The sequence below is a fragment of the Sinohyriopsis cumingii genome, chromosome 19 (genome assembly GCF_028554795.1).
Source record: "Sinohyriopsis cumingii isolate HCF-2022 chromosome 19, ASM2855479v2, whole genome shotgun sequence".
Classification (NCBI taxonomy): Eukaryota; Metazoa; Mollusca; class Bivalvia; order Unionida; family Unionidae; genus Sinohyriopsis; species Sinohyriopsis cumingii.
This window is the reverse complement of record NC_142979.1, coordinates 32,710,065-32,723,693: the sequence shown is the minus strand read 5'-3', so window position 1 is coordinate 32,723,693 and position 13,629 is coordinate 32,710,065. Positions and strand designations below refer to the sequence as shown.

General features: G+C 34.5%; 1 protein-coding gene across 2 annotated transcripts; it reads left to right on the top strand.

Moving 5' to 3' along the window:
• The first annotated feature begins 7,368 nt into the window (after positions 1 to 7,368).
• Positions 7,369 to 12,417, top strand: LOC149775398 (uncharacterized). 2 transcript variants are annotated; one of them, XM_089943383.1, is made up of 5 exons: positions 7,369 to 7,482; positions 8,105 to 8,215; positions 8,488 to 8,583; positions 10,418 to 10,522; positions 12,341 to 12,417. In XM_089943383.1, exons 1-5 carry the CDS (start codon positions 7,446 to 7,448, stop codon positions 12,349 to 12,351), a joined length of 360 nt encoding a protein of 119 aa, XP_089799509.1. In that variant the 5' UTR covers positions 7,369 to 7,445; the 3' UTR covers positions 12,352 to 12,417. The 2 variants fall into 2 exon arrangements, with proteins under 2 accessions (XP_089799509.1, XP_089799508.1); XM_089943382.1 differs by lacking the exon at positions 12,341 to 12,417 and having other exon boundaries at positions 10,418 to 10,550.
• Positions 12,418 to 13,629: the final 1,212 nt, after the last annotated feature.

The window sequence follows — 13,629 nt, the reverse complement described above, 5'->3', positions numbered from 1 at the left end:
CAATTGGCGATCCTTTAATCAACCAGCTCATTTTTTGTACTCATTGACTAGCTTTCGATTAATATTTTTATAGTAATTTCTTCAAGAATGAAGATTACTGTATACCACCAGTTTTGTTTAATATACTTGTGCTTCTAATATTTACCTCCGGAACGTACCTTGCTCAGTTGGTAATATTGTCAGTATTCCCGGCATACTTCGTTAATAGGAATGAGGTGGTTGCGTCCACGCTTCCATGACCAGTATTGTCGATTCTTGGTTGTCGCTGTTAAGATATTTCTGTAAATATCAGGTTCTTCAAGGGTGCAGAGATATAAACAAAACACAGTTAAGTCTAGTTTCCGACGGACAACACTTGCATTATTGGACAACTAGTCCTCTCTCAATATAATTTCCGACCGGAATCAAAAATTAAAATTTCATATTTTAGGAAGTTGAGAACTAATGGCAAATTTAAATCAAGCAAATTAAATACCAAAATTGTAATTTCAGGATTTAGTTTATTATAATTACCTAAGTTTGCTCACAATAGTTTCATTTGTCGCAAGTTTGGATTTGTCTAGAGTTTGACTCACATAGAAATTTAACTTACACAATATAATTATAAGAAATATTATTGTTAAATAGAATTACCCCCTATTGTTCTTTAAAACTGTTAAACATCTGGTGTGACAATATTTCAGTTCATTTATTATTGTACCCAATTTTCTATCCCCAGATATACACAAGAGTAAGAATTTTGTATTGGTGGTTTTAGTGGTTCATGACATCTTTCGCACTGAAATCATATCTTCATATGGATGAATATTTGTTTTTTCAAAAATAAGTTTCATTTTCTATGATAGCCGCCTGAGATTGACGTCAGGACTTGTTAATCGTTTACAATTTTATAAAGTTGGCATAATGATTGACTTATGAACTGATACATGCCTTGGAAACTTTTTTTTCTTTAATGGGGAAACTGTTTCATCTCGTACAATTGTATTAGTAACCACTTATATGTTGTTAGTAATATCTTTATCGCCTTCATTAAGAACTTCGTTATCAACTGTGTTTATACAAAGGGTGGACGTCGGCGAGATTTCTTCGTTATTTTCTTAGCAGGCGTTGTCGTTATTCTCATTTTTACAGTTATGAGATGTATTGGTGGAATTACCCTGATTTTATCCAACTTCTTCTAAGCTGATTTGAGTCCCAATTCCGACGGGGTCATACTCCTTGTGATTTGATTTTGAGGCATAATCCAGATGGGCTCCTACTTCTTATGCGCTGATTTAAGGCAAGGTTATGACTGAGTGTGTCCTGTCCACTCCTCATGAACTAATGGTTTATGGACATTGACACATATTTTTCATTCATTTTCAATTTCACTTATATCATTTAAAATCATTGAATATATTTTAATTGTTTTGTGTTCATCATGTTAGAGATATTAAACAATATTGACATCTATCATTCAACAGACATTAAAAATATTTATATATATCAAGATTAATGTCGTGGCCTATATGAGATATCCATACATAGGTTTATTACTGACTCGATTAACTATTAAAAAAACCCACATATTGTGTCTTTTTTGTAGATAATGCTTGCTTTTCTGCTGCAAAATATTTTATACATTTTAATAAACCTATCTACGATGTTGGTCGTAATTGTCTAAATCCGTCCAAATTGAAAGGTAATGTTTTACTTCTTTTAAAATATCTTCTATCTTCATATATTTCCTGTACACATTTTGTTTGTGGTTCATTCAACATGTCTTTAAATTTACATTCAGCTTTTGTTAATTGTGTTTGCAATGTTTGTTCTGCCATACAAATTTACAAAAAGCACAGAAATTAATCTTTCGCACTCAACTCTCTTTGGAGTTTAGTAGATAAATCAATTGGTACTTTTACTGTTCTTGAATCTCTGTTTTCTTTTTTGCTTATTATTTTCCATTAGTATGGTTCAACTTGTTTAAAAATAATTAATTAAAGGTTTCTGATGGCTTATACTCTTGCGTGAATACATCTATATTTGTGTATGCGTTTATTAAAGCTGTCGCTATATTATGTTCTTTTTTCTTCTGTTGTTGTTTAAGTAATAATGACTATGTCTTCACTTCATTCACAATTCGTTTGATTTCTTGCCTAGCTGGAAGAAAGATTAAATGAGACAGCATGGACAACCTCCGTTTCCTAGCCATCTGTCTGTTGCAAGAGAGTTTGCTGATTGCATTATAATTAAACTCTAATTAAGCTTTGTCATAGTACAATCTGACTCGGCAATTTGAGATACTTCAAAATGGACACATCAAAAGCAAATTGTGTCATTTACGATACATATTAAGTAAATGGTTTTACTAGATCAGGCGTTGACTACCTTATTCCATATATATTCTGTTCTCACTAGTTCCATGCATATGTCTCCTTTCTTCATCATATTGTAATAAATTTGGAGTATACGTATTTGGTTATAGCGTTCCGTTTTAAGGAATTCTTAGATTTTTCTGAATAATTGTCTTATTATTGGAATTCGGTACAATATAAATATTCATTTGCCCGAAATAATTAGCCAGTTACCTGAAGCAAACGTCACGGAATAAAGTGTTAGTGAGTTTCCATGATGCTATGGTTCACTAGTTATGAATTCAGGTTAAAACCAAATGACTGTCCCTGGAATAACCAAGTCACTACTAAAATCTAGTGGTGTACATGGGTGATGTGACTGCAGTCTCAGTATTTACGGTAGGAAACCGGTAAATTACACAATGAAATAAATTAGAAGGGACTCGGCAGATACCGTTTATGTCGCCATGGTGGCAAATGTGATGCAGTTGTACTGGCAAACTGTGCCTGGAAACCATAGTTTTACTGGTTTAAGGTGGCGTAGTTAAAATAGTTCCCTGTGTTAAAGGACAGTTGTATAGTTTCTACGGCGTGAACTGCTGGCGGTCCGGAAACCTAACGAAGAGAAACCATGCTGATGTGCGGTTGATATATATTTGGCAGGTTGTGAGATCAGTGATCTTGCATTGATTAGAGTAAAATTGATGTACAGAATAGACACGTCGGGCTTTCTAATTTACAACTGAAGTTGTATGGAAGTCTTTGGAAATTTGGGGTAAACTTATGACTTCTAGCGTTAATCGCGCCAGGGTTGACACCGCTCGGTCAAGTAAAGACCCCTGGATTGTAAGAATATCGAGGCGCCGAAGATTAGTTTAAAATGACTGCCCCAAAGCGACCATCAGATGACATCCACGTAATCATTTTTTAAGTATACGGGCTCTATAGTACAACAACGACCGTATATTGACCCTTGTCTGCGAATATATAAACGCGCCGCGTCTTTACTTCTGCAATAACCTTTTTGTTGTTTATATGCGCACCCTATTTAGCAGAATATCTTCATAGTGTTTAAATTATTAATAATGTTTATTGGTGCAGCCGTAGTTACTAAAATAGTAATTCCAGGTTTTAAAAAAATAAATAATTCAATGATGATACTTAAGATGGTTTACAGTCAAACTCTGTCAGTTGATAAATTTATGTTAAACTGTTTCAGCTGTTTCAAAAATTAGTTATGCGGTCGAAAAATGGGTCTGAACTTTGCGACAAATTTTAGAAGGTTTAACATTTTGACGATAAAGAAATTATCAGCAACTGCTGGCTCAGTGACCTTAAAAAGTTATGAAAAAAATATTACCTCAGTAACCTGTAAGACTTTAAAAAGTGATGATTGAGTTTATGCTTTCAAACATTGAAGAATAAAAGCCCCGCTAAAGTAAACAAATGAATAAAAACGGTAATCAGCGAGTTACTATAATAGACTGGGCAGTTGAACTTCAAACATTTAGCTGAGAACACGCAAGGCAAGTTCTGTAATGTCTGGAGAAAATGTAGATCAGTGAAATATGAAAAAGCGATATAACCTTCAATGCATTAATACTGGTCCATTTTTTCCCGACCCTAATATAGCCATCAACAGAACCTCCTGACCCACAAGGCAATTTTCAGAATTATACAAAGAAAGGAAATAAGTACAATATTGTATTCTGATGTCCTTTTGCTGCTGAGAAGCTCCCTCAACCTTGATTTCGGCCACCACCTCTTTTTTGGAACCTCTACTCTACCGGTACTCCATAAGTTAAAACATGTCAGACGTTTTTAGCTGCAGAATTTAAATCAGCATCACGCACCTTAGGTTCACATTGAGGAGAGATATGATATAAAAATATAAGGTCTCAGTTTAAATAGTACCCAACACAATTTTGAGTACTACCAACACACCAAAGTTTGATTAGTATCTAACACTGAACTTTTGTAATTACTATCCAACACACCGCCTTTTAATTAGTATATAACATCCACTTTTGGTACCAAGCCAGGACCCTTTTCATGCTATCCAACAGGGCGTATTTTCTCAGAACTTCCATCCAACACTTACAGGCCAATTACACGCATGAATGCTTTACACATATTATTTCAAAAAGTACGCAAACCAACCATCCTACAAAAGAAGTGGGTATAACGTAAGATGTTAAAAGAACGGGCATTATATATATATATATATATATATATATATATATATATATATATATATATATATATATATATATATATACACACACACGCTATTGCACACAAGTAAGGCAAGTATAGAATAGTGTATAGGCAAACAATACCCACGAATCATACAAACAAAATTTGGGAAAACATTTGAACAGGATCGCCTCTTATCGTGGGTTGTGTCCTGGATCGCTAATCATCTATATCCTGCACAACTACAGCTGACAAGCCCAGCTCGACAACATGGGGACATACCGTCCGAGTGATGTGTTTTACGGTTGACGAAGACGGTGAGTCTAAAATGTGACTCGTCAAACATCTATATCTCTTCTATCTTCTGCTTCTTCTGTTTTTTCTTCATATCCAGTTATCATTCTCTATCATTTAATATCTTCGCTCGCAGGGCATCTTCCACGAGGTCTTGCGCCATCTTGAGGAATCTTGTGGTCTTCTTCTCAATTTGTCTCTTAATTAAGTTGTGTCTTATACTTTGCATAAGCAACATGGCCTCGGTTAATTTTCCAATCTTCAAGTTATCTATAGAAGACAAGACGTTTCTTTTATCCTTTCCACTAATTTTGACATGTGCGGCAGTTGGACCGTGTATCTTTACACATTTTAGACAGGGGCTAAATTGTGTTCCAGTTTAAGTTCCTCATCGAAAGATAAACCGGTGCTTCCACCCGATGCGATTATAAACATACTTCAAGCAGTTACACATTTCAGCCCAGTTTTACATAAATCGGGCATTCCATAACAACTAATAAAATGTTAGCCACATTTTTATTAGGGCAAACATACAAGTTACAAAAAGATTAAATTTTAACAGTCAAATTGGAAATCTGCCTACATACTCTACATCAATCTCTCAAAACAAATATCCAATCAGTAACCGAAAATTAATAATTTTAATTTATTATCAGGCAAACAAGTTCATAATTATTGCTTTGTATTTTAGACTGGGACTCAAAACCGGTCAGATTTGTGAGTTGAAAGAATATTATCAAAAGCGGTTTTACGAAAGTCAAAAGACCCCCCCCCCTCCACGAAGTCAGGAAATTGTGGTCAGTCCGCCACTGAAGAGGTCCGACTCAGCATCTTCTCCAGATATCCTTCGGGCAGGATGATCCTATTCCAGTCGTCATGTGTGATGCAATGCCAAGGAGGTCCTTTCACCTTTGTATCGGTATTTTCTCCTCCTTTGATGCACGCCATAGGTATGCTATTCGCACGTCCGGAAACGTCTTTTCACCATTTACTTCTGTCTTCTTTGCTGGCCCGCTACACTCCCAGACGGACACCCGCTGCGTCGTGGTACTTTCAGAATGTTCCCCTTTGTTTGCTAATCCAGTATTCAAAGACTACAGAGTGTGGGGTGGGGGTGGCGGGCCGAGATTTGAATGGTGTCGTCTTGACGAAAGTTTGAATAGAGTTCTATGTGCTATTTTGTTTAGTTTGTTGATATGAGAAATACAAGTGGAGAGATTTCATAAAAAATTCGAAAACTGGGTCTGCCTAGACTTTTATTTTAAGTTAGGAAACGTCGACTCTGTTTTGCTGTTCGTTTAGCTTTGCTTTTGATCAATATATGCTACCTTGTGTGGGTGGTGCTGATGGTTTTGTGTGGTATTTACCTTATAGTAGCAGAACTTCTTTGAATAATTCACAATAGTCCCAGAATATTATTTTAGTCTAATGTGCACCTTGTAATTCGATGAATAATCCAAACACATGCTTATTCTCAAATGATTTCTAAAGAGAACATTGCATACGTCTGCATACCGATGTTATAACCAGTACATAAGAAATAAGACTCCAATATACGAATATGGATGAATTATATGCTCTGTTCTCCTCTCTTTAAATACATCTCCGATGGTCTATTATGAATATATGTCGGACAATACTCCACATGACAGTGCTTACTACTCAGTATTAAATTTCACAATATCTATTCACGTGACCTGCCCATCCAATGGTAAATAATTTAATTCTTCTACGAACCCATCTGATCTCACCAGCCAATGAGAAATTACCCCAAACATGTCTACATATTTTATTATTAGAAACATGACAACATTTATTTACAGGTCATATGCAAATCTCCAGGCACTCTTAACATCTAAAGGTACAATCTATACCTGAGTGCAAAATATATAATATCTTGATTACACGGTCACCTTATTTCAATGTGTTTTCAGTGTTTGCAAGTAACAAATGTCACACGTACTTACATTTTGGAAGTACATCTCTTACAACACCTGTATACTAAAAAAGCCTGTGAAAGTCATATAATTCAACTATGAATGAAGATATAAACAAAACTAGCAATCATTAAAATCTTTTCCTTGAAAACGTTACCCTCTAAAGTTCGGTCTGTCATCTTTCCAAAACAACCCCATCCCACGAAAGGTCACTGTATCAATCCGCTCAAGAAATATGTAACACCAATAATAAAGAATTCATTTCCGTATGAAAAACGTGATTATATGTGTTGAAAGAAGGACAAGTTGCAGAGGATAAAGATAAGGATTGGAGATCTTTTTGATTTAAATTTTCTCTAAATGGTGCTCATGTCAGCTAAGCGTTACCTTATGTTAATTTAATTATGTCTGAAAAGTTTATATTTCTCATAGTAGGATATAATTAACACGAATTGTTTGGAACACTTTTTAAATGGTAATTCATACATTTACAGCTTGACCACATGTTCCTTATGCTTGTTGTTCATGAAGGTCGTCTTTGTGGACATAGGTCCCAAATCGAGATTAGGCGAGGAAGGGTGGGAATTTACAGATGTGCTTATTCCGAAATTTGGATATAAGTCAAGGGATAAAATGCAGTCAGCATACATCTTGACTAAGAAGGAAAACATCACAGACGTCCATAATGAAGTCTATTCTGATTTTCTTGTGTGTTTCTACTGGTATACTTTCCATCACATTTATTCCTTCTACCAACATAGATAATTTACGATTTGAAAATAATAATAATTTGCACTGAGATTATGCTATCAAAATAATTATTTTTGTTTGCATCGTTGAAGCATGCTTTCTTCGAATAGGTGGGCAGGCACATTGATATATTCATGGATATATCGATTAGTGAAGTATTTCATACCTTCAAAAATGAATCCTCTGCTATTGTTTGTTTTTCTTTCTCCATCAAATCTTTTGGCAGCAAGACTTATAAATTAGGGTTCATTAAAATTTCCATGAATTTTAAATCCTTCGTCGACATTCAACCCGTTTATCGATATCATACTAAAGGAAATGCTTTCACTGACACTTTGTAATGAATCGAGTGGTGGACTATTCTGAAAAACGAGAGCCTGTATAAGTTACACAAAGATAATATTGAACAAATAGAGTGTACATAAAGACGATTTTGTAACGACTATGGAGGAATATGAAACTAAAGGTTTCCGTTAAACAAAATTCAGTCATCGTTTGCGTAGTTTACACATTTTATAGCAAAGTGGAGCAATGTTGATATATTGCATGTTTGAACAGCTTTCAGTTGACTAATATACATTTCTGCTTTTACAGGGGTGGCACTTGCCCAACACCATTGCACTAAATACAACGACTGCGATCATTTAGAGTGTCATAATTTCTCCGTCCACGTCTGCAAGGATAATGTATGTTCTTGTCTACCTGGTGAGTATAGCTTTTCGACAGCATGACTCTTGGATAACACAATGTTCACTCAATCTACATCAATTCTACACCATATAACAACAATGCAATAAGTTTCAACGTTACAACAGGACATATAGAAAGGACGACCGACAAAGAAACTGAGAGATTCATCTTCAAATGCACACAATGAAATATTTACACCGTCCGTAATTGAAGATGGTTATAAAAACATTTGAATCATTGTCACGTTAATTACCATATCCTAATTTGTCTCTTTGTTTTACCTGCAGGGTGCGGTGAGCATCTAGAGTGCGCTTGCCCTCTTGACATTCACTTCTATGTCCAATGCTGGCTGGGCGCATGCGAATGTCGGGACTCAAATGGGCGTAAGATATTTACCTAATTCTTTGCTTTAAAATAGTAACTTAGGAGACAACCTCATATATATATATATATATATATATATATATATATATATATATATATATAATAAGATGGCACTTAAAATGTTGGTATAAAGAAAATGTATATACCAATACTATTGGTATATCAAATTGTGATCCACCAATGGCGCAATAATGCAAATATATAAACATTCTTTCCACCGCAGGCCTATAGATCAATGACGAATTTCTACTCATTCATTAATCATAAATGAAATATGAAAATAACGATAAAAGGTATTAATAGTCCATGTTTTCTAAATGATATTAAAATGGCACACAATTTCATCGGAATCCTTTCTTTTTTCCATTCCCCTCTCGTGCACAAATGACAAAATACGCACAAATCTGGAGTGAGAGAGAAAAACATATTGCGCTGGACGAAAACATTCAAAGTGAGCTTGTACCAACTAACCTAGAATAATCTGGTTCGTCGTAACGGTATGTTTACGCTTTCCTTGGGATCTATCTACAGTGTTCATAATAGCAATGATACATAGTTGCAATAGCCTGTTGACACTAAGCCTATATGTTAAATTTGTCGGTCACGAGGCACACATACTGTATTTTGTTTTAATCCTTTGTTGTTGGTTCTTAAACCTATTATAATGTTCTAAAAATTGATTAGTAATTATCAAAAATAAAAATGCCCAAATGATAGACCCCCCCCACCCGTCTCTCTGGATTATCGTACCATTATTATGATGGTAATGTGAGAGAGAGAGAGAGAGAGAGAGAGAGAGAGAGAGAGAGAGAGACAGACAGACAGAGAGAGAGAGAGAGAGAGAGAGAATTTTATAGTCTTTAGAAATGTTAATTAAAACAGTATAATGACTTAGATGAACTGTCAATATATTAAAATATTTTAATTACCTCTTTTTGGTTCGTTATTTCACTTAGTTTCTATTCGACGCTAATTTCCATACTCAACTACGTGAATGCCTGACAGTACAGGTTCAGTGTACAAGAAGCTAACCGTGCTTGCAGTACACTACTTTCTTCATAAAAAAACAACATATTTCATGTTTAAATCATGAGTGTGTCTTATATTGATTTACTAAATATGAATGAATTTAGAAACTGAAAAAGAAAATAATCAACTTATCAATTTGCATATGTGCTTGTGAACAAGAAGAAAAATCGTAGAACTACATTTTGTAGCGGACACACGCGGATGGATGAGTTCGTTCACTTGGTCAATACACAGTTGTCAGGAGCATATCGTAACTCCATTTCAAGTGCAAATATGTGTATTTTGTATGTGATATAAATAAAATATATGTATAATATGTACGCTGTATCAATGATATACCACTCGTTGTATAAATTTTTCATTAAAAGGAAACTCGGGCAAGCCTCGTTTCCTTTTAATGAAAAAATGATACATCTCTTGGTATATCATTGATACAGCGTACATACTATATATATAAGCTGATTCTACGTCATGCGGTATACTTTACGTGGTTAATGTTAAAATTATATAAAGCATTCAACATAAGTTGTCCCGGATAATGCTACTATTTTTCAATGTTCCTAATAACCGATAATTGAAAATTTTGGGTCAGTATCATCTCCAGTAGATGTGACGCTGGCCGAGCTGTATGCAATATATATTACACATACGACTATTTTAAAACTAGATAAGGTTGGTTTGCGTGGTTTAAATATGTTATAACACTCTAAGAGAAGGAATGGTGATATAGGTCAACATCTTGCAGTTCCTTTCCTTTGATTCAGTCCCAGTTTTGATCGAGGTTATAATATTCTTTCCTTACAGTCATATCATTGAAAACTTGTCATCAAAGATCGGATTGCCATACTGTAACATGCCCTCCCAACACTACCCGCCACTGCATTGATAATCGATGTGAATGTCGACATGGTGAGTATAGCTTTTGATCAGTCTCGACACTTGGATAGCACATGATTCCCTCTTCCATTTCAATTGTACAACATGTAACAGCTGTCAAATAAGTCCCAAGCTACAGCTGGACAGAGAGGATGGACGGACGTACAAACATTCTGAAGGATGTAAGTACTTACAGACAAAATCAGATCTTTACATCGTCTTTGGCTATAATAAAATTTGAATCACACCTGGGTTAAATACAGCGTCCTACTTTCTTTTCTGCACTACACGACAACTCTACCATGAACATCAACATTGTAATTGCTCTTGACTGGATTGTTGTTGTTTCTTATCTCGTCGGACCTTATACTGTAGGTTCCGTAAGATGAACCTCCTATGCACCTCAGTCATTACCAAAACTAATTATTTATAAACTAGGAAAGAAAATGTCGCTTCAATTTTTTTTTCATTTTAATTACAAGAGAATATGTTGTTTTGTTTCTTTTTTTCCAAAAGTGGAGGTATCTTTACAGTCTCCTTTTCATAAAGGTATCTTTTCAAGAGTTTTGGTCCTCCTTTGTTTCAGCTCGTGTGGTGCAGTGCTATGTAATTGTTATACGTTTTCGTTAAATATTTCATGGTGTTGCAACAATTTATGCTTTAGTTCAAATACCTCCTTATAGCTTTAGGTACTTCAGATATATTATATTTTCCTTTAGCCATAGGCTACTTTGTCCACACAAACGAGAGACTGCCAAAGGGGGGGGGGGTAGCTATTCACTGAACCTAACTCACTCTTACACGGACTAGTTCAAAGGAAACGCCGAACATATACGTATCGATAGACGACCAGCGTGTGACTGTTATTTTGTTAAAAATTTGTCTTCACGTTCTTATTGCTATTACTGATAACTCTTGTCCAGAAAAGGGTAATTAGGTCAACGGACAAGAATGTTCAAACAAAACATCGAAAAAGATGTGATGTACGCATGATATACACTACGTAAGTAGAGAAATATTGGATACTTCGTTAACAAACGTTTCAGAAAGATCGTGCAAATTGTCATGGAATGGTTAATTGTCTATATTTGGCAATATTAAAACACAGTCGCAAGGAATATTCAAATTCGCTGATGGCCTCGACCTTCACGCATTAACTCATTAACGTCTAAGAAATTATTTTCATTTTCGTCTGAAATAGGAGTAGGAAACACATTTCGGGGGTTATTTCTTAACACATTCAAATACATCTGCTTCTAACATATTTGCTTTTACCCGGATGCCTAGGTCTATAAAAGGCATTGTCTTCGATTTACTAACTCGCTCTTGGATCTGCAGAAGGGTAAAATTTGAACGTCTTTGCTTTGTTTAAGTTGGGGCAGGTTGCGTATTACACCCATCCTTTTCGTGTCCCTTCCACCTTTAAGTCCAGATCTCAAAATAGCCTCCTTTTGCAAAGGTTCACCTGTTCGAGTGCAGTTCGAACCGGTCATTTTTAGTTCTCATGATCAAAAGGTCTAACATCCAGACACAAACTCCGCTTCTGAAAAGTGGAAATATATTGTATAAAAAATTTGGGTCTACTCGACTAAATTTTGTAATGCAGTTTAAAGTATACATTATTTAGTATCATATCAGAGCTGCATCTGTTTACTTTTATATCATACCAGCCACTTTATAGTATTGTAAATCAATTTTTCTGCACAGTGCTTGAAGTTGAGTACAACCTTTTGACACATAAATGTGAATGAGTTAACTATATGATATATCAGAGCCTCAACTTACTGCAAGAAAACACCGTAATTACAGTTAATTCTTTCTTTCATTGCTGTATTTTCGCTTCTTTTTCAGCTCAAGTTTGAACCGATGACAATGGAAACATGCTTTATTCAAATACGAATGTGTTAGCGTCGTGTAAAACATGGACTAATAAAATATTTTCCTTATTTTGCCTTTATTATCCTTTCATATGAAAAGGTAGGTGAGAATATATGTTATTTATTCCAATTGATTTTGACCATCGCCCAAATATAAAAGACAACAACCCCACAATAAGAATCAGATTTTCAAATAAATAAAAATTTGTGGTTGGTTCCGTCTATTCCATTCCTGACGTCGGCATAATATTTTAGTCAATACGCTGACAGTTTGTTGTATATCTGTTGCTATTTTGCATAGGACAGCGGTTGATGAAAGGTATTAAATTATATAACAACCATATTAATTGGACCTGGAAAGTCTATTACGTTAAACACGTTTGAAAGTTGTACGATTCAGCAATAAATATTCCTAATTAGTGCAAAAACATTATCTGTTGACGTTTATTTTGAAATTGCAACTGTTGTCTTCAATTTTTTTGGAAGCCCATCACATTACCTTAAAACACGTACAAGATATTGTATTGTATTGTATTTCTCAAAAATCAAACAATATAGTCAACGCTGCAAGACAGTGAAGATTGTACTTTGTGTGCTTCCTGTTTGGTTTATTTTGATTTTGTTTATATATATATATATATATATATATATATATATATATATATATATATATATATATATATATATATATATATATATATATATATATATATATGTATATATATATATATATACATATATATATGTGTGTGTGTATGCATATTTGGTGGACAATAGTAAATTTTTATAGCAAGTTATGTTAAACTTTAGCAGTTAATCAAGGCATTATATCCACGAAAAGAGACAATGAGGGAGTAGGTGAAAAACGAGGATAATGGGGGAAAAATACAAGGGAGATTGTAAATTAAAATATGTCAGATGGAGAAGAAGTAGAGGAAAGAAAGGAAACTAAAGCTAACTAAATAAATAAACTTATACATAAATAAAAAGGGGAAAAAGACGAGATCAGAGTGAACAGTACTTCTTTTCGATCGAGTAGTTTGCGAAGTGATTTATATTAATTTGGAAAAATGGGAAAATTGATGTTTACATCTGTTCATCATGCTTCGAAACCGCATGCGAGTTAGTAAATATTTTAACTTTTCAATAAATTTGTGAACGGCATCGAAAACACGAATGTTCGTTTCGTATCGAAGCATTGTGTTACCATTCCAGAAGATATCGAAAGTTAAATTACCATATGTTTTTGTTTCGGATGCGTGC

Bases quoted from the DNA above. Each gene is read 5' to 3' on its own strand.
- LOC149775398 (XM_089943382.1), top strand. From the start codon at position 7,446: ATGAAGTCTATTCTGATTTTCTTGTGTGTTTCTACTG. The intron at 7,483-8,104 runs GTATACTTTCCA...CTGCTTTTACAG, and splicing joins TTTCTTGTGTGTTTCTACTG to GGGTGGCACTTGCCCAACAC. The intron at 8,584-10,417 runs GTAAGATATTTA...CTTTCCTTACAG, and splicing joins ATGTCGGGACTCAAATGGGC to TCATATCATTGAAAACTTGT.